The sequence below is a fragment of the Besnoitia besnoiti genome, chromosome V, assembly GCF_002563875.1.
Source record: "Besnoitia besnoiti strain Bb-Ger1 chromosome V, whole genome shotgun sequence".
In the NCBI taxonomy this organism is placed as follows: domain Eukaryota; phylum Apicomplexa; class Conoidasida; order Eucoccidiorida; family Sarcocystidae; genus Besnoitia; species Besnoitia besnoiti.
This window is the reverse complement of record NC_042360.1, coordinates 2769458-2795403: the sequence shown is the minus strand read 5'-3', so window position 1 is coordinate 2795403 and position 25946 is coordinate 2769458. Positions and strand designations below refer to the sequence as shown.

Here is a 25946-nt window from a genome sequence, read left to right as displayed (position 1 = left end):
ATGGCGATCAGCCACGTCAGAGCTCAGAGACTTGCCTTTGGTATAGTCTTCACTGTGGGACTTTTGTCTTCGCGGACTCTAAATGCGAGGACCGCTGAAGAGTCCCCTCCGTCCACGCCGCAAGAGTGCCAGGCAAGCGGCGGTGGGATAACGGTGACGGTGGATGCCAACACAAGGGAAGCTTCGTTTGCCTGCGGACAGGATTTGATTAACTTGTGGCCCAATAACGATAAAAATCTCATCAGTTTCTGCAAGGACAGATCCTGCACAGGCGCAGAAGATCTCGTCAACACATTTGGTTCCAAAACGACTCTGAAAGTCATCAGCAGTTACGAGGCGACCTACGAGGTGACCAAAGGGGAAAGCGCTGCCACGATCTACACCTTGAACGTGGGCGGCCTCTTGAAGGAACCTAAGGAAATCTATTTCATTTGCGCGAACAAGGATTACTCCAATACACAGGAGAGGCAGCCGCAGCCGGCAGGCCAGTGTTTAGTCACGGTGCTTGTGCCGCAGCAGCTCGATCCCGGTAGGCTGAATCAAAGAATCTAAAGCTCTCCACAAGTCTGCAAAGATTCGATGCCCTAGAGGATTATAGCAAGTACACGAGGTCACAGCAATACGGTGAACCGCCTCAGAGAGATAATGGCGCTTGACTACTGTACCTTGCTTTTCCTTCAGCAACGACTGCCGCCCCCGACAATACAAGTTCCAGCTGGTGCGCCCTACCAGGAGTGCTGTCAGGAGTACTCGTGGCGGTGCTTGCCTTGAGTTCTTCCTACAACTCTTGACCAAGGGGGGTTCTGAGTTCGTGTAGATGACTCGTGGGAGGTTATCTTGCCAAACCACTTGCAGAGAAGACGCTCCTCCGCAAATGTGGAACAGCGGGAGGCACAACAGGGACAGGCGTGGCGACCGCGTGTGTAACGCAGTTTGATTTGGCAGGTGTATGCACAGGTTTGAATGGTGCACGCGTGCTCAGTTGTCCCCGAAACTTTTCGTGGCGTACATGTACGCAACGTAGAGCTGCGCACACATCTGCTAACAGCACTTTGAGGACGCTGTTTGCTCCAAGCTGACTTGTCGTAGGGATGATTATGGTATCCACGATCGGGCTCCCCCAGAGGCTGCCCACCAGGCACATAGGTGTGAGTGAAACGGAGCTTCAACCTGAGGGAGGCACCAGCGAGGATGGATCATCAGCTGGTTAGAGTGCGCTGCAGGCGCATTAGGCAGGCGGTGAATGTTCCTGCACGACCCTAAGTAGCAGCCGCAGGTTGGGCCTCTGTCCACACCCAGATTGAACAGCTGACGGTTTCAATGCGTACTGCATCGCCACCCACGCGTATTGACGGATACGATCTGACGACGTCGGGCGCAGCGCACGCGGATGCTGCATGCACTAAGGTTGTCGGTCATTATTGTGCTTCCACTCCGAGCACTAATGAGACTCTAACGCCTCACCAGTGCCAGCCTTGTAAAGGTTTCACTTATACGTTCGACGACTCACAGAAATATGACAACGGGGGCGCGTCGAGCGGAGAGGAGAGTAGACGGTACAGACTGGCAGTCACCAAGGTGGCGCCAAGGCTTTGAGGTGGCACGTTCGTGCGGTATCGCAGGATATGGGTGCCGAGTGGCTGAATCCCCCCATTTTTCCTACGGCCTGGCCAATCTTGCACGTGCGATGATCGCCCGTAGGGGCGTCCGGTCGCATGTTTGTGCTGCATTGCCACTCGGGAAGGAGTCGCACCTCGGTATAGAATTCCGCTTGCGTTTCTGCGCGTCACTGACACAATGTACAGTGATTTTTACTTGCGTTATCAGCATATGGTTGCCCACGAACGGCTGGCACTAGACCCGGAGTTTGCCCGCTTGCAAAAACGTCAGATTCTCGTCCGCCCCAAAGGTCGCCAGTTTTGCTGCGTCCACGTCGCGAATTTCTCACTGTATTAAGTTACTTCACATCGGCCTCCTAGGGGGCTTGTCGTGTTGCTTGAGAAAGTTGAAAGGGAATGGTTGTCTTGCAGCAACAGCTGCCTGGGGGCCCGGGGCGGGAGCGCCTCCTACGCCAGCTGGGGGAGCGTTGCGCCGTCAGCTAAAAAAGATGTGACAGACACAGGGTAATACGAGTTGGCAAGGTTTCAGGGCTTCGTCGCCTAATCGGACAACATTTGCGTCGATGATTTGGACTTACCATATGCTGGCGACTGAAACCACTACGTTTTCATCATTGCGGGGAGGAAGGTGGGCGCCGCGCGGGCGGTACTGTGAGCGATGTTTTTCGCAGGATCCACGCTCTCAAATACCAGTATCGTAAATGCTGATAAAGAACACGCAACCCCATCCGGACCTAAGTGCAGTGAAAAAAGCCAAGGTGTATAGGTGACCGTGAGCGTGGACAATCGGCAACCCCAGTTCAGTTGCGGCAGGGAATTTACGCATATGTGGCCAAGCGAGTTAGACAAGACTACGAACAAGTAGTGCAAAGACGCCACATGCAGGGGAACGGATGACATCTCGACTATCGATCCTCTGCTGCAGCTGACAAAGTCATCAGACGGCTCCCCGTTGGCATACACCTTGAACACAGAAAGGTTACCAAATGCACAGAAGAGAGTATACTTCATTCTGCGCCGACAGGCAGTACACCAAGAAGTCTCCGCACCGGAGACCTCACAAGACATCTCGTGCGTGGTGACCGTGGTCGTGAGGCAACAGTCCCCCGCGAGAGAGGCTGTTAAGCAGGACACGCGCATGAAACTGCTACGTTAGGTACGTCAGGAACGCTTGGAGGGCTCCGATCAGAAAGAACCCTCCTCTAAGAACGTAAGTTCGTGCCCTATGCCTTGTTCTACTGACTCAGAGCCTGCTACGTGCAAAAACAGAACGGACAAAATAGAGGTGGAGGTGGACGCTAGGACGTGCAAAGCCACCCTCGGTTGCACAGAAGAACTGCCACACCTGTGGCCCAACGCGCCGGGCGACGAACTCGACGAGTATTCGTGGAACCTACCGGCGCCACACGTAGGAAATTCCAGCGTTCGGCAAGGAATCCAAATCAACTAAGGATTCCGAGGCAGGCCGCTTCTCCCTGAGTCTGACAAGTCTGTGGCCAGAGAGGACAACAATATATCTTAGATGCGCAAGCAAACCGTACAGCAGCGCAACAAAACCCCTCCCTGAAGGCGAGTCATGCCTCGTGACAGTGAAAGTGCCTCACAAACCCACGCCGGCTCCAAACGGTAAGGCACCCATGCTAGAGCTTCTGTGAATCACGCAATGAGTTTCTTAATCGGCGCTCGGCAACCTCTGTGCTCCAACGTAAACAAACCCTGCCATACACTGCTATTCAGATGCCAACCTAAGCACTACCGCGTGGCCTTTCCTGCTTTCTGGTGTGCTCTCAGTGTCAAGCTCATCGACTGCGGTGCCTGATGACAAGACGAGCGCGACTCCCCGCAGCGTATCACTCGCTCCAATGAGCCTGCTACTGCTCGCCCCCCATACATTGTTTGTTTGAGGCGTATGATGGGCGTTGTGCTGCATCTAGCGTCAAGGAACCCATCCCAGTCGACCGGTTTACATTAACGTTGTCGAAGCCAGTCGAGGGCTGCCACACTGTGGCAAGAGGCTGCATGAGAGGCCCGGTATGTGTGCTGCCGTTGAGCACGGGCCCACGCTGACTTGGATGGATGGTGCCTTTTCTGTTGGTGCGGCAATTCGACATAGCTGTGATGTTAAGGAGCATAGGAGATGCTGCACGCCTTAATTGGTACTGCATTGATATAATTATCGTACAAGCACTCAGCTAGTTATTGAGAGACACTCACGAGCCCAAAACCACATTCGCATGCGCTCGTGGGACGACCGTTTCATGAACTGCTCTCGCTGATAAACGAGCGCTGTCTTATGGAAAGGTAGCTCGTGACCTCAAGGGGTTCACTACGTGCGACAGCGCCGGTGAGGATACACGACGCACTCGCGAGGGAGGAGAGGGAGTGTGCCTTCCCGCGTGGGCCGTCGCTGCCTGTAGGCAGCCCCATAGCTTACAGAAGAAATCCCACTCCAAGCGAGGTCTTCCTATCGCCAGGCATCAGTCGTACTGCCGCCGCTTCAAATAAAGGCTGCTGTATTGCCAGTAGTCTGTTGCGAGTAAGAAGTGTAGTGCCCGTGTCTAGGATTCCGCGCAAGAAGTGCAAAGGTGGGCGAAAAAGATGCTTCTGAGGTACACGCTATGGTGGCGGAAAGACAACACCACCTAGGAAATGCCAACACATCTACTATAGCCTATCCGTAGAACGCACTCGAACGCAATCGTAGATTCTCTGAAGGTGGAGCTCACTCCTTGTATATCAAGCGCCGAAACGACTATCTTGTCGGCAATCCACCACCAGAGCATTCAGATTTCTGTTCGGAGCTATCGGTTGGCATTTTCTGTTCGAGGACGACGTTCAGTTTGGTTGGACTGGCCCAAGACGCTTCGAGTCCCCTCTCAGCCTGTCTGACACCAGTAATCTGTTGAGTATCGAGGTTGTTTGAGTCACTAAAAGCTACCCAACGATCTCGCCGTGTGCGGCACCCGTTCGGCTACCGCTCCTTCTTTCTCGACAGCCAGTTATTGATCGAAAGCGGCAATCTTTTGCCTGTTGCCCGTGGTAAGGCTCCTCACGCGTTTCGTTGCACTTCATTACAATTCCATTTTGGGGTCTGAAACACCGAAAGTATTTTCCATATACCGCAGCAAAGCCGTGACGTGCTCGTGAGTGATCATCCATCCGGAGAAAACCGCATGACGCTTATGGAAAACTCTCCAGACAATAGCCATGCTACTCTAAGAGATCCACAGGTGACCTGCGCGAACAGGGTTGTGGCGGGAACGGTGCATGCGGACCGCATCACAGAGGTCGGCAGAACAGAACAGCTGATTTTCTAAGAAGACTCCCAGGAGGTGTTTGTGTTTTTAGATTTAACTTCTCTGTGTTTACGCCCTGTCAGCTAGATCAAGTACGGTGCCTGCTGTAGTTTCGCTTTTCCCTCTCACTGTTTGACGCCGCTGAACCGAAACTGAACGATTTTGCTAAAGTCTGCTTTCGTCGTCCGCTCTCTCTCTCTGAGTACTTCCAGCATGGCAATGAACCAGGTCAGAGCTCGGAGGCCTGCCATTGGTATAGTATTTATCGTGGGGCTTTTGTCTTCACGGACACTGGTCGCGAAGGCCGCCGAAGAGTCACCTCCGTCCGCGGCGAAAGAGCGCCAGGCAAGCGGCGGAGGGATAACGGTGACGGTGGATGCCAACACAAGGGAAGCTTCGTTTGCCTGCGGAAAGGGGTGGAGTAAGTTGTGGCCCATTAAAGACAACAGCTTCATCAGCTTGTGTAAGAGCAAAACATGCACATATGCAGAAGAACTCGGAAAGACATTCGGCTTCGGGACGACCCTGGAAACCATCAGCCACCCAGGAAACCTACACGGTGACCAAGCACGAAAATTCGGTCACAGTCTACACCCTGACCATAGGAAAACTCCTGAATGATGCCACAGACAGTTTTTTCAGATGCGCGAAAGAAGACTATAAAAACCCGACTGACTCACAGGATACCTGCCTGGTGCACGTAACTGTGCCGCAGCAACCCTCGCCCGGTAGCTTAAGAAGCCCTTCGGAAGTTCAGGAGAAAATCGTAGCTATCCGACAACACAAGTTCCAGCTGGCGCATCTTGCCAGGAGCGTTGTCAGGCCTATTTATGGCGGTGCTTGCCTTGATTTCTTCCTGCAATGCTTGAACAGGGGGGGATTCTGAGTTTTTATGGATGAAAGATGGTAAAATATTTTGCGCGAGCACGCGCTTCAAGTGCGGGAAAGAGGGAGGCACAACAAGAAAAGCGTGGCGACGGCACATGCAGTGCCGCTTGATTTGACAGTACCCTGCACAATTTTGAATCGTGAATGCGTGCCCAATTCCCCAAAGCTGTCGTGCCGCCCTGCGTGCAACGCATAGCTGCGCACGTGTCTGCTGGAAGCACGAGGGTACCGAGACGCTCTTGCATCCAGGTAGGACCCGTGGTAGGACTGGAGATTATTCCCACCAGTGGACGCCCTCAGAGGGTGCCCGTCATGCACTAGGGTGTGGATGGAACGGAGCATCTGTCTCTGGCAGGCACCAGAAAAGATGAACCATGTGGGGCCTAGAGTGCAGTTTAGGCACAGATTAGCCAGGGGCGACTTTTTTGCACTGCTCTAGAAGACAGCTGCCGTTGGGCCTTCTGCCTACGCGTAGGCTGCAAAACTGAAAATTCCAGCGCACCGTGCTTTCTCATTCTCTTTTACAGAGGTAGAAAGTGACCTTACGCTGACGTGGGGCACACCCCCTTTCTGCATCTACTAACGTTGTCGGCCATCCTTGAGGCTGCATTCGCAGCTCTGATGAGACTCTAACGCTTCACCAGTGGCGGCCTCTTACAGGCTTCACTATTACGTACGAGGGCGCACGAACGCAGGACTGTGGCGAGCGAAGCGGAGAGGCGAAGTAGACGGTACAGACTTGCCCTCACCGGGAGTACGCCGAGATTCTGAAGTAGCTCGTTCTTGCCGTATTCCCGCAGGATTTGGAAACCGAAAGGCTCTGTCCTCCCATTTTCGGACTGCGCGGTCATTCTTGCATCTGACGATCCCATGTAGGAGCGGTTCGCACAAGTTGTTGCAGAAATGACTGACGGAACGGGGCTTCGGGTTTGAAGCATCCGAGCGTATGAACCTCCCGCGATTACGCGCTCCATTTTCACCAGCTACAGTAACTGTTTGCGCTTGCAGTCCACGGTTGACCACGAGTGGCTGGCACCCGACAAACAATTACCCGCTTATCAACACGTCAGATTCTCGTCCGCTCCGGGATACGTCGCTTCTGTTGCAACAGAACCCTCTCAGTGCTATCAGTTCCCTCAGTTTGGGTCTCAAAGAGTGCTGATCACCGTGTCTTCGAAAGCTAATTTTGAGTGCTTGCCTTGCACCCGCTGCCGGCTGGGGGTCGCGGGGCCGGCGGGTCTCCGAGGCCACCAGGGGGAGCGCGGCACCGTCAGCTACAAGACAACGGATGTGACAATCACAGGACAGCCGTTTTCGTGCGTAACTTCTTCGACATTGCCAGTACGAGTCCGCCGTGTCTCTCAATTCCTTCACCGATCCTGGTGGGCGGTTTTCTCTTTGGTGCTTTAATTCTCGCATTTGAAGCCAAGTTATCTCTCATATCGCGTTAGTTACCCTGTCGCCATGGCAGTGAGGAAGATGGGAGCGGGGTAAGGGCGGCGTTGAGGGCGATCCTTCTCGCATGATGCACGCTACCCCACACCGGTCCGGAAAATGCTGATGAAGCTATCGGATCCACCCAAGAAGCTAAGTGTCAGAAAGGTAGCGAAAGGAGGTCGGTGGCATTGACCGTGGACAATCTGCAGGCCCAGTTCAGTTGCGGAACGGATTAAAGCATCTGCGGCCAAGTGAGTCAACCGAGGCCCCGAACAAGTATTGCACAGACGCCAAATGCAGTGGAACAGAGGATCGTTCGACTATCAGTCCCACCATGCAGGTGAAAAAGACATCAAGCGAATCGCCGCTGACATACTCCTTGAGTACGGGAAGCCTATGTTCTGCAGACGAGGCAATCTATTTCATTTGGGCCGGCGAGGCGTACAGTACCGCGCCTCCACGCTCCGAGGTGCCTACGAACGAGAACTCGTGCGTGGTTACAGCGACAGTGCACAACAGTCTCCCTCGACAGGAGACGGTAGGCACGAAACTTGCACGAAAAAGCTACATTCGGCACACGCGGAACACTTCGAGGGCTGCGACCGAAAGGGCGCTGCCGTGAGCAATGTCAAATCGTGCCCCACGCCTTCCGTTTGTCAATTCAAAGCCGGCCACCTGCAAGAAGAGAGTGCATGGAATAGATGTAGTAGTGGACGCTAGCACGGGCAGAGCCACCTGCGCTTGCGCGAACGAACTGGCGGACCCGTGCTCCGACTCGTCGGGCGACGAACTCGACGAGTACTTCGTGGAGCCGAGCGGTGACCACAAGGGAAAGCTTTCGGTTTTCTTTTCGGCAGTGAAACCAGATCAACTAAGGTTTTCAAGACGGGCGGGTTTTTGCTGACTCGAGCCAGTCTGATACCAGAGGAGGCAACCACGCATTCTACATGTGGAGAGAATCCGTACAGCAGTGCAACAAACGCTCTCCCGCAAGCGAGTCACGCCTGGTGGCAGTGGTCGTGCCCTCAAAGTCCACGCCAACTCCAGGTGGTGAGGTGGACATGCCAGAAGTCCTGTTAGGCACGCGATGACTATGTTGAGTGGCGCTCGGCAACCCTCCAGATTCAGCGTAGCCAAGCGCTGCTGTTTTGTGGTCCTTCTCGGGAGTACCGTGTGGCTTGTCCTGCTTTCTGGTGTGCTCTCAGTGTCAAGCTCATCGACTGCGGTGCCTGATGACAAGACGAGCGCGACTCCCCGCAGCGTATCACTCGCTCCAATGAGCCTGCTACTGCTCGCCCCCCATACATTGTTTGTTTGAGGCGTATGATGAGCGTTGTGCTGCATCTAGCGTCAAGGAACCCATCCCAGTCGACCGGTTTACATTAACGTTGTCGAAGCCAGTCGAGGGCTGCCACACTGTGGCAAGAGGCTACGCGCTTGGCGGTTGTGTGCTTCTGCACTTTCTGCTGGGGAACGGCGCGAACAACCGCAGAATTGTCCCATTGCTCGCGACTGGACTCGACACCGGTCTACAAGCGAGAGCTCATGCAGGTTCTACCACCGTTTTTCGACGTGCATGCCGGCCTCCACTTCGAGGCTGCTTACCGACGGACTAACATCGCATATCTGGTCTCGAGTCTTTTGGGTGTTCCCCGCAACCCCACACGGCAGTCCTTCCCTCCTCTGTGCTACTCATAATACCCTCCTTGGAGGTCATATCACTCGCTCGAGAGGAGGTTTTTTTGCCTCCTGCACTTCCTCCAGATAGCGGGTGACAAGGAGCGTGATGAGGGCTCCCAGGTCGGGTGCCGCGGCGGAGAAACAGACATGCGTCATGTCTGCACGACGTTCCGTCCCTCTGATCTCAGCTGGTTCTAAAACCGTGCCTAGCTGCTGCCGATAGGAAGCCAACGTAGCTAGGTGCTACAGAATCAGAATGCTCAACACGAGTAGTGTCCCATTCTTTGACGGCAAGACTCACCTGACCCTGCTGAACAGAAGCAGGAAGTGAGTAAAACTCGGCCTTTCCAAGATGAGCCAGGGTAGGTGACACGAACACTGGCAAGCTCGAATGGGAACCATTCTTCCCCGGTGTGGAACACGCCGTCCTAGAGTAGGGGGGCGCTGAGGGCGAGCAGTTGAACTATCCTAGCCTTGTAGCAGATGCTTCGAGACGCGCGAATGGAGCACTGAACAAACAACTGATATGAACTGGAGGACTTAACTGCGCTGGCCTTCGCATCTGGATGCTCGGTATCGGGATCTTTGGACAGGTTTTCGTGAATGCCACAACAACTACGACGATTAGCAAAGTCCCCCTTTTTTTGATGTGCAAGCTCGTCTTAGTTTCGAATTTGTTTTTGTTTTAGTCGTTCGAGAGTATCCAGTTGCGGCGGTGTGGTTACCGTCCCCTCTGATGCGCGCACCCCAGGCCATACTCGGCGTCCCGTCCTCGCCCGCTGCGCCGTTGAGCATCTCGTTACACCTCGTGCTGCAATTCAGCTTTCAGGTCTGAAACACCGACTGACTTATCTCTATACCACAGCGGAGCAACGTATTATTAAGGGCATGATTGAGGATGCACTGCGGAGAAACTACATAGCACTCATCCAAGTTCTCTACCAGCAGTCGCCGCGGCTCGCCTAGCGATCCACAGAGTTCCGATGACCCCCTCGGGGCGAGTGCCGACCATGAGACTTGCGTGACAGCGACCGGCCGAATAAAAATACCTAAGAGGACAAGGAGCAGTTACACAGTACATGTACATCACAAGAGAGTTCTTGTTGCATGCCATTCCCCGATACTTTGGCTACATTAGTGAGGTATCTTTGAAAGCTTCCATGCTTTCTGACTGAATCTCATCACGTTGGGCTATACGGGCTTCACGCCGATTAAACTGAGTCTGAACGACTGTTGTTAAGGGCTGCCTTCATCGCCCGCTTTCTCTTCCCCTACTTCCAGCATGGCGGCCAGCCAGATCAGAGCTCGGAGGCTTGCCTTTGGTGTGGCCTTCGGCGTGGGACTTATTTTTTCAACGACGCTCATCGCGAGGGCTGACAGCTCCGGTACTTCCACGCCGCCAGTGTGCACGGCAAACAGCAATGTGAAGGTGACGGTGGATGCGAAATCGTTGCAGGCTAGCTTTGCGTGTGATACGAAGTGGGGCAAGTTGTGGCCGAATAAGACGGACGTGATGGACAGCTACTTCAAGGACAGCACATGCGACAATACAGAGAAGCTCGTTCAGACTTTTGGCGCCGGCACATCCCTGAAAGTCACCAACAAGCCCGCGGATTCCTATGCGGAGGCCAGTGCCAGGACCTCACCCGTGGTCTACACATTGACCGTAGGAAAACTCTTGAGGCAAGCCACGGATATATTCTTCCAATGCGCGAATTCTGAATACCCATCCCCCCGAAGCAAGGATGGATCAAAGGACACTTGCCTGGTGACGGTCCATGTACCTCAGCAGCCCGCGCCCGGTAAGTCAATCCATATTGGCTAAAACTCTCAAGAATTCCGGAGAGACATGATACTATTCGAAAGCACAGCAAACACTCTCGCCACAGGAAAACGGTGAACCGTCTCAGATAGAAAGTGGCAGTTGACTACTGTGGCTTGCTTTTCTTTCAGCACCGGCTACCACGACTGCCGCCCCCGGCAACTCAAGTTCCAGCTGGCGCGCCCTACCAGGAGTGCTGTCAGGAGTAATCATGGCGGTGCTTGCCTTGAGCTCTTCCTACACTGCTTGAACAGCGGAGGACTCTGAGATTTTGTAAATGGTGGGTGGTAGGATATGTTGCGCAAGGTGAGTGAGAGCAGGAATCCATACATTACGCCTAGAACATAACCGATGTGGAATAATATTAATGCAGTAGGATATTGAAATGCACCACTTTTAGCTGTCTCAAGAAATCCAGTGGGGTGGCGGTGTACTGCAATCATAAAGAACTTGGTTGTCTGTACCTCATAACCGGAGTCATCTTCAGTATTCTAGGAACCATAATGTCTTTGTTTACTCGATTCCACACATGCAGAGAAGATCCTCCTCTGCAAGTGTGAGGCAACAGGAGACACAACACGAACAAGCGTGGCGACTCAACACGCAGCGCAGGTTGATTCGGCAGCTGCTGGCCTCAGCACTGAATAGTGAATGTGCGCCCGACTCACCGAACATGTCGTGGCGCGCTTTGCACAACGCAGAGCTGCGCACGCGTCTGCTCGCAGCACGAATGTACTAATGATGCTCTTTCTGCCAGTCTGGCGTCGCCTTGGGTTTGAACATGATGTCCACGATCGAGCGCTCCCAGTGATTACCCATCACGCATGTGTGTGTGAGCGAGACGGAGCATCGGCGGGCACCAGCGGAGACGAACCATCTGTTGCTGAGAGTGTACTGCATGCGCGGACTAGCCGTATGCGGATTCTTTTCACGGCTCTAAATAGCAGCTGCCGTTTTGTTTTAAGCTCACAGCCAGGCTGCAATGCTGACGCTTTCAAGACATAGCGCATCGTTCTTCAAACGTACTGTACAAGCTGACCACACACCTTACGTTACCATGGGGGACACACCAGTTCCGCATTCACTGAATTATGGGCCAGAATTTAGCTCCCAGTCACAGCATTCATGAAACTCTTCCTTTTTCCACCGCCAGTCTTCTAGGTGTTTCGATTAGACGTACGAGAGCTGGAGGTAGGAACACTCAAACGTGGCAAGCAAGCTGGAACAGGAGAGGAACTCAGCATCTGCGACACACGCTGTAATCACAGCAACACACTCGCCAGCGCTGATTCAGCAACTGCGATGCCCTCGAGAATCATACTTACTGAAGCATCCTCCTTCACCATCCGAAGCATCAGCAAGCTCGTGACGATGCTGTCGAGCGATCGATGCTCCAGGGTCATTCTTCGTCCTGTTTCATGTGGCTCTCCCCATACTCTGCTTGCGGTTTCTGCGGTACTCCTGCCAGGGTCTAGTGAGCCCGTTGTGCCCTGCATAACAATCAGCCACTCAGTAGACCTCGCAACAGCGAGCTGCTGTCTTCGCATCGCCGAAGGCATGCATGGCTTCAGTGTGCGGTGAAAGATGCCCTGGGTTTCCGCACCGTCTTCCCGAACCTCCCATTCGCGGCAGCTGCCGTCGCTCTCGAGCGTGGCTCGAAGCACTGCCATCCCTAGCTTCGAGCTCGACGTTCGACTTTTTACTCTTGGAGTGCTTTCGTTCACATATGGCAAGCTTGACGCTGATGCAGATTCGCCGATGCCTTCTCTTTCATTCCGTACTGGAAGTCTACACTCGCTGAGGAGGGCACATCCTTCAGGCGAGTCTCCAGAGTACAGTGAGCTGCTGCTGACTCTCCCAACTGCATCTCGCACGAAACGCCCATGTCCTTCGACCAGAGCAGGCAGCGCACCCTCAGAGGTAGCAGACGCATCGCTCAGAGCCTGAGGATACGTTGCGCTTAGCAGTGCCAGCTCTGTCAGGCGTACGCGAAACTCAGGAATGCGGTAAAATGCTAAAGGGCCGCAAAGCGTTTCCACCGTGTCGTATGAAAGGCCTACGAAGCGTCGGCGATCTTCATGTCCCTCCCGAGACGCCTTGTGCAGGTTCCCTGGAGCTTTGGAGGTGCGTGTAACGCCTCGCTGAGCCGATTCTGTCTGTGGCATCTTGTGCAGGTAGTCACGCAGTCCCCCTTGTGTCGCGGTGTAACCGTGAGCCTCTTCCAGCCATGCAACGTCCTCTATGGCTATATCGTGCTCTCCGCTTCCGCCGCATTGCTTGTTGGTCGCCCGGGTCTGATCCCTCCTGTTGGGCTCGCAGAGCTCCAAAGCCGCATGCAGTGCTGTCACGGTGGTCGCCGCCTGGAGCAGACTAGGGGTGTCTCGCAGCCGGCGCAAGATGTTTGAAGCTACATTTTCTGCAAGCTGAACAAACTGAAGCATGTTTCCAAACAACATGTCCAGCATCTGAATACTCTCCTTCGCGATGGTGGGAACACCGTCCGGCCTCGTGGCAGCACTGGTCGATGCCGTGTTCGCAGAGGTCCTCTCAGGGCTGCGGCAACCGCCTTGTACAGCGAGCTCAAAGACGCGTCGAACGAGTCTGCTTGTGCTGCGCAAGTCAGTGAGCAGCACTAGAAGGTCGTCAGCTCGGAGAGAGACTACGAAATGCGCGTGTTGCCTCAAAACAGAGGCACCTACAGCCGCCATTTGTTCCAGCACGTCAAGTTCCCACTCAGGGCAACTCCGGGAAGGCGCTTGCGGCACGCCCTCTATCGTCCCGCTCGCTGCGCGTCTGCCTGCTGAGGTCTTCTCTTGGCTGGTGCCCGTGACTTTTTGAAGTGAGCTCGAGAGGTGATCACCGAGCCGCTCCAACCAAACGGGATGCCTCAGAAACGCACATACTATTTGTGCGCACTGGCAAAATTCTTGTTCCCTCGCGAACAGCGAGAAGACAGAAAAAAAGTGAACGAGCCTCAAAAGGATGTCCGGCGCTGGCTCCCAGAGTACGCAGCTCGACTTGGGGGGGGATCTTCCTTCGAGGCGTCTCCGCGACCGTCTCCTGAAGGAGATGGCTGGCCGCGGTTTGGCGCGGCACGCTCCGCTGACTTCCTCGCGGGCTGCCATGGCTGTCTGCATGAGCCTTCCTCTGCAGGGCCCGCGCCGAGACAAGCGCATGCGGGCGGAAGTGCCCGCCGACGAGGCGATACCGGCATAACGTCATGTCTGTCGAACTCGTCAGGGCCGCCCTGTGCGTCATGGCCACAGTTTCTACAGCTAGTGGAGTTTGAAGGATTCTGTTCCAGATTTCTAGGTGTCCGGCACACCCTTCGGGACAAACAAGGCTCGGGCCTGAGAAGCCCTGCGGTGTAGGGCGCAGCCTCAAGAGAGAGGACGGCGACGGCCTCCTTGACGTTCTGGGGCGTCCAGCCTTCTCCGAGGCGCGGCTCGTTTGCCCCGCTGTGACGCGCAGCATCCTGGCCTCCCTGGGAGGTATTCCGAAGCGCCGGAGGCATCCGGATACTCCTCCGTACCGCATTTAACACAGCGACGCTTTCTGCCTCCCTCTCTGCGCGCGCTGCGCCTTCGACACAGCGAGCAGGCCTCCCCTCTTGCCAGCTCCCCTTCTCCCCGCAACCTTGCTGCATCTCCCTTTCAGGCGAGGAGACAGGAGCCTGTGGGCTCTTCCGCTCGACGTTCCCAGGTGATGACGGGGCAAGGGCACCGGGCGCCCCCGTGCCTGAAGCGGTGGCGGGCGAACAGGTGTCTCTTTCCCCCGCGTCGGGCTGGCAACTCTGGCGTGGCTGGAAGGCCGAAGCCTCCACGGCCGCGTTTTTCAGACTAATGAGCATAGCTCCGTGGCGAGCCAGAGCTTCCAGGGTTACATCTGTCTGCCTCAAGGCATCGAGGCCGACAGCTCGCTTTTCCTCCCGCGGCACGCCTGCCTGAAGGGACGGAGAAGCAAGGGCCTCTCCAGCATCCGGCGCGTCAGAGCCCGCTGCGCCGCCAGACATTCCATTCTCAGAGACTGCGGCAACCGCCCGCCTGACTCGCTGGCGCGCGACGCGCCACAACGCAGCTTCCGTCCGATCGAGTATCGCTTCGCGAGGGTCTTGCCCGTCCCGGGGGATGCCCGCTCGCGGCTCTGCTTCTTTTGCACATGCAAGCGATGCTGTGGAAGAATATCCAGGCCCGCGCGGCGACGAGCAAGGAGAGATAAAGGAGGAAGGCGACGCGGCAGCCGCAGGCGAGAAAAACGTGGAAGCCGGAGCTCGACGCGCGAGCGAAGCGACAGAAGACACGCCGGAATGAACCCAATTCGGGCGACACACGCGCGCCGGGGATCGATGCGCGACAGCCCTGAACTGCTGCAACGCGTTCAGGTCCCTGAGCATGTCGTGAACTGTGTTGAGCGATACAGCCGCGCCTACCGCGCACTGGCGAATGCGCGGGAGGAGCAGCTCGAGTGGAATCGGCGGAGAGGTCGGGAAGAGAGAGACAGTGATGTGCAGGAGTGCGGGAAAATGAGCTGGCGCCACTGCCTCCGAGGAGATGGCCTCAATCGGCCTCCAGGGGAAAATCCCCGCTAAGCCCCGAAGCGGGAGGCGCCGAGGACACGGCCAGCTGCCGGCGCGTGCAGGCCGCTGCGCAGATTGAGGGAGCAAATGGGAAGGACCTCTGCAGACACCTGACGAGGACAAAGCGTCCGCCGAAGACAGGAAAGCTGACGCATCCGCTGAGTCCGAACGCGCCGAAGAGGCTGCATCTCGCGGGCTCGTGAGCTGCGAGACCGCCGGCAGAGCGGCGCCGGTGGAGAGCGGCCCTGCCCCAGAGGCGCTGAGTCGCAGATGGCTCGACGCTGCGGTCGCCGGAGAGTGAGCCAGACTGCGCGACAGCTGCAGCGAAGCCGAAGGAGGCGGGATGTGCCCTAGGCGCTCGAGGTGTCTGCACACTTCTGCAAGCATCAAACCGCAGAAAAACCGGGGCTTGCCCGCGTGAGTTTCGGAACGCGCGTTGCGACGCTTCCTCCGGGCGACATCGCGTTAGTAGTCTCCCGAGATACCAGGGCTTGGCGCGGGAGTCCCCGCTCCACACGGCACTTTACGTCTCTGTGGCTCGCCGCGAAGAAACCCAGAGGCGGCGACGGGCGAGTCGTTCGCTACCTCTGCGACGAACCGTGCAATTCCAACACATGTAACTGCTCCGTTGGCCTCGTTCTGTCTCGCAAACGACCGCGCTTTTTCGTGCGCTGCGGCTGTCCCGGTTGTCTCACCTCTGAGTGCGTCTTCGCCTTCCTCTTCCATGAGCCACTGTCGCCCGATGGCCGCCATCTTCTTCTTGACTGTGCGCGTCACCTCCTGCATTTCTTTGTCGCTGTTGCTCCAGTCGGCGAGCAGCAGGCCAGCGCGAACCAGTTCGTTCGCGTCTCGAATTCCGCCCCTCTCGGGCTTGAGGCACCACGCCACGCGCGCAAACGCCCGCTGCCCGAACGCCCTGCTGTACCATCCGACTCGTCTAGCGGTCTCCAGCGCGTCGAGCGTCTCGCTGTGGGAGAGGCGGTGGAGGTTTGCGTACACCTCGTGCTTCCACAGCTGCACCAGGCCCAGACTCTTCACGCCGAGCGCCTCCAGCGCCACGAGCGCCGTCCCGAGGTCTGCAGCTACCCACGGTTTCTGTCTCTGGCGGAACGCCAGCGCAGCGCTCTCGGCGCGCCTCGCCTCGATCTGCTGCATGATCACAGCTGACTTCGTTTTGCTCCTCTCGAGCTTGCTGCTCAGAAACGGTGACCGCCGCCCAGGCAGCACGTTGCTCGCGAGCGTCTCGTGCAGCATGCGCCTCCAGTCGACGCGCTTCCGCAGCTTCCCGGCGAGCGCGTGGCGTTTGTGGCGCTCGCCCAAAGGCAGCTGCCACGGCGAGCCCGCGAATCCGAAGCGCTTCAGCTGGAGCGACAGCGGCGACGCCGAGACCGACGCAGGATTCCGCCCTTCGTCACGCTTGCGCCGCATCAGCGCGCGAGGCGACAGACACAGCGCGCGAGCCACAGCCGCCTCGCCCGTCCACGGAAGGCTGACGCCGGTGCGACGGCGAGACAAAGCCCGCGACTGCGAAGAATCTACCGACACAGGAGGGAATGCGGAACTCCCCACGCGTGGCACCAACACGGACGCCGAAGTAGGCGCGGCGCCCCGCGGCGACGAAGGCGCGAGAAGACAGGTTGGCTGAGAGACAGAAGAGGAAAGAGATCCCAGCGACAAGGAGGAAGTGAGAGGCAAGCAGTTTCCGCCCCCGTCCCTCTCTCTGCCACCACGCGACTCCGATCGCCGGTAAGGAGGGACACCAGCGGGCAGCGCCGGATACGGATTCAGAGACACCGAAGACAGGGCTTCAGGCGCACCAATTCCACCCGGATGCACATGAGCGCCCCTGTCGGGACAGAAGGAATCCTCCGGCCGCTGGAGCGACGGGGCAGTCGCTGCCGCCTCGAGACCTCTTTGGAAGAGGGCGGAGCTGGGCTGGAGCGGGCGCGCCGCTGCGGCTCCATCGGACGCGGCAGAGACAGGCGTCGACGGACGAGGCTGCGACGCGGAGGAGAGCTGGAAGAGCCGCAGCGTCGCAGCGATGAGAGGCTCGTGGCGGTACTGAAGGCGAGCGAAGGCTTCGAGCACTGCGGCGAGGCGGCGCGGCATGGGCAGCAGCGCGTCCACGTCTTGCTCGGATGCAGACGCGCCAGCGCCTTTGTGCTGCGTTTGCTCAAGCGGACTCTTGTCGCCCAGGTCTGACAGGCGAAAGATCACCGAAGTCTCCTTGTCGTCGGCGTCTCCGGGGCCGGGCTCAACTTGCGCGCCTTCGGTCGCTCCGACCGCGCCTCCGCTCCGCGAGCCAGCGAGCGCGCGCGAGCGTCTCCGCAGTCTCTTCTTTTCTTGGCGCATGCGCTGGAGCTGGGCGTCCACCCAGCGGTTGATGTGGGAGGTGTAGACGTCGCCTGCAGCGCGCAGGACGTCGGCGTGCGGAGCATTTTCGTGCGCGAGCGCCGCGACTAGGAGCTGCAGCACGCGGTGGGCGCGCTGCGGCGAGGAATCCGCCGCGAGGTGCTGGCTACGGAACTCCTCGAGAAGCTCCGGAAGGAGAGGCCACAGGAGGCGGAAGAGCCGCACGTCAGGCAGCTGCAACACACTCACGGCGTGCAGGGCGCGCGCGGCATCGGGCAGCGACAGGAAGCGGAAGTGCCGCGCGATGTGCGTGCACAGACGACTCGACGCCCGACGGAGAGAAGCGCCATCTGGCGCCGAGTCGGCGCCCGCGTGCCGCGGCGCCCCGGAGGTCTTCTCGCGTCTCGCTTTCGCCTGGGCAAACGCATGCAGCACCCAACAGGCCTCCGACGGACTGAACTGCTCGCTGCGGCCGTCGCACTCCTTGACGAGTGCGGTCCACAGCGCCGCGTGGTGGACGTAGACCTGAGCGTAGGTGCAGAGCGCCGCGGTCAGCTCGAAACTCTTGAGTTTTTTCACGTTCCCCAGAGGCAGGCGCCGCGCCCGAAGTTGAAGGTCCTTCTCGGGGCTCGCCGGGAGCGTCACCGTGCGCTGAAACAGAACTGGCGGCGGAGACGGCAGCGGCGCGGGCACGAGCGAGGTCGAGTACTTGAGAGGATCCGCGTAGGACGACCGAAGATCCGCCGCAGACGGCGGGCGTAGGGGCAGCGAGGCGGAGTCTGCGAGGCGCGGCCGATCGCTCAGCGCCTTCGTCGCGCCTTCTCCAGGAAGAAGGCGCGAGGAAGCGGCGGGGATAAGGAACGCCGACGCCGCCTCTCGCGGATGCTCCCTCAGTTCGCTCTGCTTGAACTCGTTGATCGCGCGGCGCAGCGCGCGATATGAAATCTGCTTCACAGTCTTGGCGCGGCGAGACCCGAAGGCGCGGCGCTGCGTCAAGGCGAAGGCGAAGCCTGGGCTCGCCTCCGCAGCTCCTGAAAGGCCTTCGCGAGCCGTCAAATCCCGTTGAAGCCCCGCGGGAAGCATGTCAAGGCTGGCGGCCGCGAAGAGCGACGTCGGCGCGGCAAAGCGAGACGCTGGACGAAAGCGGGACCAATGAAGAAGCGCCGCGACGCTGGACGATAAAGAAGACGCCGTGGAAGAGAGAGGAAGCAAATGCCATCCCCTGCGAGGAAAGGCTTGCGCAGAACATGATTCGTGTCTGTCATGCCGTCGAGTGAGACGAGCGCGCCGGGCGAACAGGCCGCCGAAGCCCAACGGGCTGGCAGCTGCGGCGAGAGCTCCAGCATGCGCATCGCGTCGGTGAGAGACAGGCAGGCAGAACGAAGCAGGCGACGACGCAGAAACGGCGCCCAGACGCTCAGAGACAAGGCGCGTTTGCCGAGACAGAGAAGGAGACCAAGACAGAGCGAACCGCGGCGGAGTGGGATGAGGATCCGAGGGAGGCGAGGGCGGCGTCGCAGGCCGCTCGCGACGACAGAGGGATCTGACTGTCCCAGACGACGCAACGGCGCAGCCGCAGGCTGCCGACAGAGAGCCTAAAGCGCTCTCTGTGAGGAGCGGCGCCGCAAGTGCCGGCATGGCAGAGGCCTTCACTCAACTCGGAGGCCGATCCAGGGCAACATGCCTGATGCGAGGAAAGCATCACACACGCATGGAAGAGGGATACGGCGCCGCCGAGGTAGTCGTTTTGGATGCACGCGCCGGTTCTGTGTCTACAAAAAAAAAGCTTCTTTCTCTATGTAAAACTTGCGGCGCCTGGGGCGGAATCGCAGCCGCACAGGAAGATTCGCGCGGTCTCCATGCAAAGAACCCTTTCTTCCGTTCCTGTGCCGTCCTACGTCACAGTCTCCGCCACAGATTTTCATATATCTATAGGGTTTAGGGTGTATATATATATATATATCATAGATATATAAATACAAACGTGGATATAGATATACATATAGGTATAGGTGCAAATAGACAGAGATATGTATGTGTATTGAGGGCGACCGACGGCGCGTGTAGGCTGTGTCGCTGAGAATTGCAGCACTCCACGCGCTAGCAAATCCAAAAAAGGAATGCAGAGCCGGAAATCACGGCAAAGAGACAAACTCACAGGAGAAGCCACGTACAGAGTGAGTCTTGTAAAGCCTCGCCTCTCGTGGTTCCGCACAGGTGAGAGGTCCACACAGGAGCCCAGCTGTCTGATCAGGTAAGACGAGACGGTTTTTAAGACGTGGAGAGCGAGAAAACTGTGTGAATTGATTTTGTATTGCACTTGCAGGCAACGGCTGGCATTAACGACTTAAACACGCATGCAACGAAACTCGCCCTCCACGCTCCAGGGTGTCGCGATCCATACGCAAACCGAGGAGCCTGGATAACAAAGAGGATCTCATATAAAGTTTTAACGTGCTGTAAGGCAATCGACGGGTTGCTCAGACCATGTTTTGCTTCAGCTGTAGTTCCCTCATGAACGCTTGGCAGCTGAGTTCTGACAGGGCTGCATGCACGCCGCACAAGTCTGATTCATGCGACACGATTAACGCGAAAACGCCGTTTCCGCCGAATCCTGCAAACACACGTCCCCTCTTCTTCTCGGATTGAGTCACTGAATCACGGCAGCGGCGCTTCTCCTCTCCCTCGAATTCACAAAGAAATCGCTGGTCTGCTGCGCCCGCATGCAAGCTCGGCCGCGCGAGTGTCACGACACACGGTGGTCTTCGCGGCTTCCGTCTGTGAGCGCTGGCGGCTCCGCTCAACTTTCTCCCTCCACTTTCGCGGGTGCTGTTTTCGAGCTTCCTGACAAGGAGCAACTTCCTCTCCCCTCTGCATATGCCCCTGCACCTCGCTTGTCGAAGCGAAAAGTTCGTGAGGTCGCGTCTCCACCGTGACGCCGACCTTTCGATTGCGTCGCAACAGCGTCAGTCTGGTCGACTGCCGACTCTCAAGCTTCGTGGTTCCAACACCTATAGACTCCGAAGAGAACAGGTATGACTTCAGCCTTCTACTGGTCTTCAGACGCGAAATATGTGTGAAACGGCAAGAAGGGAAGCGCCGAAGCGACGGACTCCCGCGCTGCCCACTTTTCTTTTTCTGTTTAGCTCAGTTGGCTATGTTGCTGTAACTCGGTCCTCAGCGAATTCCGCCAGCTGAGGCGTGTAGAGCCTAGGCTGTGCTGCTGGCCGCACAAGAGAGGAGAAGAAAACTACCTCATGGTTCACGACGTAACAGTCTTTTTTTAGCAAAAGGCCGCTGAATCGAATCCCTAAAATCGCACAACACTGGCTGTGCTGCGCAGGCGAAAAACGCCGCGAGGACGCGAGCGGCCGCGGCGTCTCCGAGAGAGAGAAAAGGCGCACACAGGAAAAAACTGCTCAGATTGCGTGAACGAAACGTTCATGTAGCTTCCCTCTGTTCTCCCGCACGAAAGTTCTCATCCTCAACACATCACCATGGGAGAAACAAAGCTGAACCTGCGCACGCCACCAAACGCGCCTTTCGAGTCATCGCTGTTCGGCGCTTCAGTGACCTTAATTTCCGAGTTCTTTGCCATTTGCAAGCCTTCTGGACTTGATTAACTCGGTCTCTGCGAGGAATCTCCCCGGCTGCTACTACCATTCACTCTGTCTGTTGACTACTCTTCGTTTCCTCATTCGCCACCTGCCCTCCAGTTCACTACTCATCTTTTTTTTTCACACAATTTTTCCGTTTCCCCCTCGTCTCCCAAGAGATCTCTAGGCCCCACACCTTCGACCCGCGGCGTGCATTCCACAAAAAGCAGATGCTGACTGGAATGGAGGAGCTCAAAAGGAAAAGGCAAAACGGATTCAGCACGGGAAGAACCACGCCACGACAACAACCAGGTCTCGCTGCCCTGGCTCAGCTGGATCAAGGAACACAACAAAACCGACGAACGGCTGAGACGGGAGAGAGACAGCGCTGCTGAGTGAGCCGCGAGACCCAACAAAAACATGGACCGACAGAAGCGCGAAGTCTTCGAAGATGAAAGAAGAACTCCATCCCGCCCGCCTCGAAGCGATGCTTCAAAAATGTGACAACCGCCGAAACACTAATAAAAGAGATTCTGGAGACTTCTCCATGAATGAATGGCGGAAACCCTCGTACGCGCAGAGGTGTACGGACACTGCGCGGGCAGAGTTCCGGTGTACGCACACCCCAAACTGCGGTCCTGTGCTGCCCCTTCGTTTTGCATCATGTTCTTTCCTCCTCGCCCTCTCTCCTCTATTCTACTCCACACCGCTTGCTTCTTCCTCGAATCCCTTCCACTCGTCGCTTCGTTGTTCTTGCCATCCGCTCACGGCTCTCTCTCTCCGGTTCAAACCGCCGTAGAGCGCCCCCCCCTCGTGGTTTCAGCCTCGCACTTGATGTCGCCTGGCATGTCTGGGCCCGTCTTCGCTTGTTCCGCTCCCCTAGCCATCTCGGTCTGCCCTAGAATCTGCCCTCATCTTCAGCACATGCTTTCAGGAATTAGTAGAACGCCAGTTGACTCGTGCTCTGATTTCGGCCCTTGGGCGCAATCACGTTTTGCCAGTTCTTGCAAATGAGGTCGTAGAGCATGATGTAGTTGTTCCGAAGATCCAAATTCGTGATTTTCAGGTGCACCCACTCCTGCAAAAAAGCGAAAGAAACACAGCTTGCTCTCCCGTCGATCCCAACACGTCGCCGCGCCGGGAAGAGACCTAGTCCGCGCTCTGAACGGCGACGAAGCGACTCCGCATTCACACTGAGCTTGGAAAAAAAAAACCCGAAACGTCTCCCTTCGTTCTTCACTCCTCAGCTTCCTTCTGCGCCCTTCTTTCTCTCTTCATCGAGCCCCTCAGCTTCCATTCCCGCCCGGTGGCTTTCTCCGGCCGAAGACCCCTACCTTTCTATCGAGCTCTACGATGGCCATCTGGTAGTCGAGCGTGTTGGGATACTTCACCAGCTTGCTGCAGAGCTTCGCGCGGGCCAGGTAGTACTTCAGAACCGTGTCGTATAAGTTGAAGGCGCTCTCCTCGACGCGGCTGCGCCAATCCCACACACGAGTCAACACGAGAAACACGCCAGTCGCCCAATCCGCCCGCCACACAGCACCGCCTCGCGCGACACCCCACACGAAACAGACATCTCTTGGGCGCCCTTCAAAAGGCCCTTTTTCTGTACCCACGTTTCCCTTTTTACCTTGCGCCGCGAACAACAAAAGAGAGGATGAGATAGTCTGGTCACGGCGCGAGACGCAGTAGCCACGATCGACCGCCGCTGCCCACGCCCAACGCTCGCCGCGAGGAACTTGAAAAAGGAGGGAGGGACAGACAGGCGCTGCAGTGGTTCACTTCCGTAGGCCGCGCCTCGCCCCGCGTCTGATGGGGTGAATCGAGTCTCCCGTCCCCCCCCCCCCCAACGAAGAGCCGCGCTGAATCGGACGCGCTTCTTCTGTGAAGGCGCACTTCCGCTTCACGCGGCTCGGCTCCCAGCCCCCGCCCGACGCCGCCCGACACACTGTTGTTCGGTGCCTCTGAGGCGGCTCGGCGCGCCTTGCGGACTTCTCACTTAAGGAGGTGAATGGCCTCTTCTTGGATGGCCACGCCGAAGTTGTTGCCGTCTTCGATCCGTGGGACGTGGAGCTGCATGAAGATTTTCACGGCGTTGAGCAGCTCGCGCATCGCGACCGCCTCCTCCTTCACGAACTGGGCCTGCTGGCCCAGGCGCACGCAGATTGCCTCTTGCTTCTCGGCGCAGGAAGGCGCCGAGGTGGCAGCGGAGGAGGCCTGCGCAGCCCCGCCCGCGTCCGTGCCCTGAGAAGGCGCTTTGCCGTTCTCCGCCGCGCTCGCGTCCTTCCTCGCGGGCGCTTCGTCAGGCGCTCCCTGCGACGGCGCGTCGCCCCGCCCTGAGCTGAACACGTCGTTGACTTTGTCCTGAAGAAACTTGCGCAGCCGCGCCGAGTCCGGCGCCGAGAGAGAGAGAAGCGGCTCGACTGAGAAACTCCAGCGGAAAGCCGGAGACGCTGCATGCGAAAACGCCGATGACGCGACGGCCCCCGACTCCTCGCTCGCCTCCACAGGCTTTACGGAGTAGCTCGCCAGTTCCCTGGAGACGAAACGCCACATGAATCGAGAAACACGCCGCCCATCCATCCAATGAGTCGTCTCACGCCGACCCCCGTTACAAGCCGTCCAGCCATATACATATATATAAATATTCACCCGTATATATATATATATATATATATATCAGGCGCACACATATATGGAAAGCGGAGGGACCGCGCAAGGGCATCTGCGCGAGACATGACGTGGACGAAGTATTTTTTCACGCCTATATATATACATGCATTTATATGTATTTGGGCATGTGGAGAGAGACGCAGGTAAAAGCCCAATGCGTGGCGCACGGTTGCTGCATGGAAAGTCTTCTGCGTTTTGCACGATCCCAAGAGGCCGCGTTCCGTCCTGATGTCTGTTCTCTCGCCCCGACTGCGGCTGTGAGCTAAGGTTGACAGCGTTTTAAATTACGATTTCTCTTCTTACTCCTCAGTAAGGAGCGGTCGCAACACGGGAGACGGCAGGTCGTCGGAGACCAGCAAGGCGCCGGGCTCTGCGTTGACGTCAACGAGCCGCAGAAACTGAACGATGCGCCGCGGCAGATCGTCTGTGAGGATCTGCAAAGCGCGGCGCGTAACATCGTTGCGGTACCTGCAAGAAGCAAACACGCCTCAAACTTCGTCTGAACGAGAGGGCAGCGGAACTTGATCCCATGCAGCGAACCACGTTCGCAGATTCTACACACAGAGAAGGCGGAGCGACGAACGAGAAAGACAGGGGCACAAGTGAGAGGAGAATCAGAATGCAGAGGCATCAGGCACGCGCCCGCGCCGCTGCTCGATGGCCGGCGCGCGAGCCACGCGCCTGTTTACTCGAGTCCTCTCGCGCTGGCCTCTGTGCATGGTGCGGAAGAAAGAGCTCAGACTCCACGCGAATCGAGAGACGACGACGCGGAAAACCAACAAAAAAAGATTGTAAACAACCTTCAGGGACATGCGTATCGCAGGAAGACCCATCTGTCCAGGAAGAGGCGACCAGCACGTGACACCACCCGCCCAAATCAAATTCATATACATATGCAGATGCATGTCCGAAACTGCGTACGTGTGAGTGTAGAGGTAGGTCTGGGTTTTAGTTCAAGGCGAGGAGGAGGTCTTACTGTTCGTATTCTTCCTTGACTTTCTCTTCAGAAGGCTCCAGCTTGGCGAGTTTGCCGCTCTGCATGAGGCGGACAGCCTCTGCAATGCCTCTGTCGCTGCCGCCGCCGCCAGTCCCCGTGCGCGGGCGCTTCTTGTTGCCTGCGGCTGGGCTGGTCGGCGAGGCCGCAGCGGCGGCGAGAGACGAGGCAGAGGAGGGAAACGAGGAAGAAGAGAGAGAGGCGCTGGGCGCAGGCCGCGGGCCCCCCGGCGCCAGGCTGGTTTCAGGAACCTCTGAGGACTCCAGTCGGCGCATGACGCCTTGCACTGGCGGCGAGGGAGCGCTATCCATGGTGATGACTCAGGGAGAGACACGCAGCGAAGAGAGACAGCTTCAGCGCGCCGGGGAAGACGCACGCGCCCGCGGACCTCTAGCGCCACACACGCAGCACCCGAGGTTATCCAAACCAGATAGGAAAAAGCGAGACGGCGACGACGGCGCGAAGCCGAGAAGAAAAAAGACAGCAGACACGCACGACGCAAAGGATGGTCAGGGAAAAACCCGAGAATCGCGCGCTACTCCCGCAACACACGCAGACGGCGACCCCTCGCGCAGCAGCAGGGTCGCGTAGAGGTTCAGCACACAACGTACGGAGACGAAATTCTGCAGACGAGTTAAGCTCAGCATGGAATGCAGTCCAGCCGCATGCGTGAGGAGTGAAGCCGGAGAGGATCGCAAGCTGCGAACGAGGTGAAAACTCCGCCCCAGGGTGAAACGCGCAACCAGCCTCGCCAAATGCCGCAGCCGTGTGTGGCTGCGAAGAGCGAGAGACAACTAAGTCGAAAATAATCCCCAACGCGACGCCGCCAGAGACGGTGAGTGCGAGAAAAAGACGAGATGACAAGAGCTGTAGCCAGAGGAGAGTTGGAGGCCGCGCGAGAGCGGACTGTCCTCAGTCTTCTCCAACGAATAAAGTCAAGCAGCCCCTAGCGCTCTGTAACAGAAAGCGCTCTAGGCGGCTGGCAAATACGAGTTCTGCCTGTCAGGAATGTG

The 25946-nt window shown here is 57.4% G+C and overlaps 6 protein-coding genes across 6 annotated transcripts; 3 read left to right on the top strand and 3 right to left on the bottom strand.

Annotated features, from left to right (window-relative positions):
• BESB_062240 (SAG-related sequence) lies at positions 1–552 on the top strand (the record flags this gene model as incomplete). The annotated part of the gene is made up of 1 exon (XM_029364638.1): positions 1–552. One exon carries the CDS (start codon positions 1–3, stop codon positions 550–552), a length of 552 nt encoding a protein of 183 aa, XP_029219346.1.
• A 9650-nt stretch (positions 553–10202) lies between these two features.
• Positions 10203–10951, top strand: BESB_062230 (SAG-related sequence; the record flags this gene model as incomplete). Its single annotated transcript, XM_029364637.1, has 2 exons — positions 10203–10586; positions 10874–10951. 2 exons carry the CDS (start codon positions 10203–10205, stop codon positions 10949–10951), a joined length of 462 nt encoding a protein of 153 aa, XP_029219345.1.
• Positions 10952–12004: 1053 nt separating this feature from the next.
• On the bottom strand, positions 12005–13450 carry BESB_062220 (uncharacterized protein; the record flags this gene model as incomplete). The annotated part of the gene is made up of 1 exon (XM_029364636.1): positions 12005–13450. One exon carries the CDS (start codon positions 13448–13450, stop codon positions 12005–12007), a length of 1446 nt encoding a protein of 481 aa, XP_029219344.1.
• Positions 13451–13716: 266 nt separating this feature from the next.
• BESB_062210 (uncharacterized protein) lies at positions 13717–19308 on the bottom strand (the record flags this gene model as incomplete). The annotated part of the gene is made up of 2 exons (XM_029364635.1): positions 13717–15695; positions 16014–19308. The coding sequence occupies 2 exons, from the start codon at positions 19306–19308 to the stop codon at positions 13717–13719; spliced, it is 5274 nt and encodes a 1757-aa protein (XP_029219343.1).
• Positions 19309–21496: 2188 nt separating this feature from the next.
• Positions 21497–21661, top strand: BESB_062200 (uncharacterized protein; the record flags this gene model as incomplete). Its single annotated transcript, XM_029364634.1, has 1 exon — positions 21497–21661. One exon carries the CDS (start codon positions 21497–21499, stop codon positions 21659–21661), a length of 165 nt encoding a protein of 54 aa, XP_029219342.1.
• Positions 21662–22203: 542 nt separating this feature from the next.
• On the bottom strand, positions 22204–25244 carry BESB_062190 (proteasome activator pa28 beta subunit protein; the record flags this gene model as incomplete). Its single annotated transcript, XM_029364633.1, has 5 exons — positions 22204–22344; positions 22601–22739; positions 23266–23802; positions 24243–24407; positions 24916–25244. 5 exons carry the CDS (start codon positions 25242–25244, stop codon positions 22204–22206), a joined length of 1311 nt encoding a protein of 436 aa, XP_029219341.1.
• Between the last annotated feature and the right edge of the window lie 702 nt (positions 25245–25946).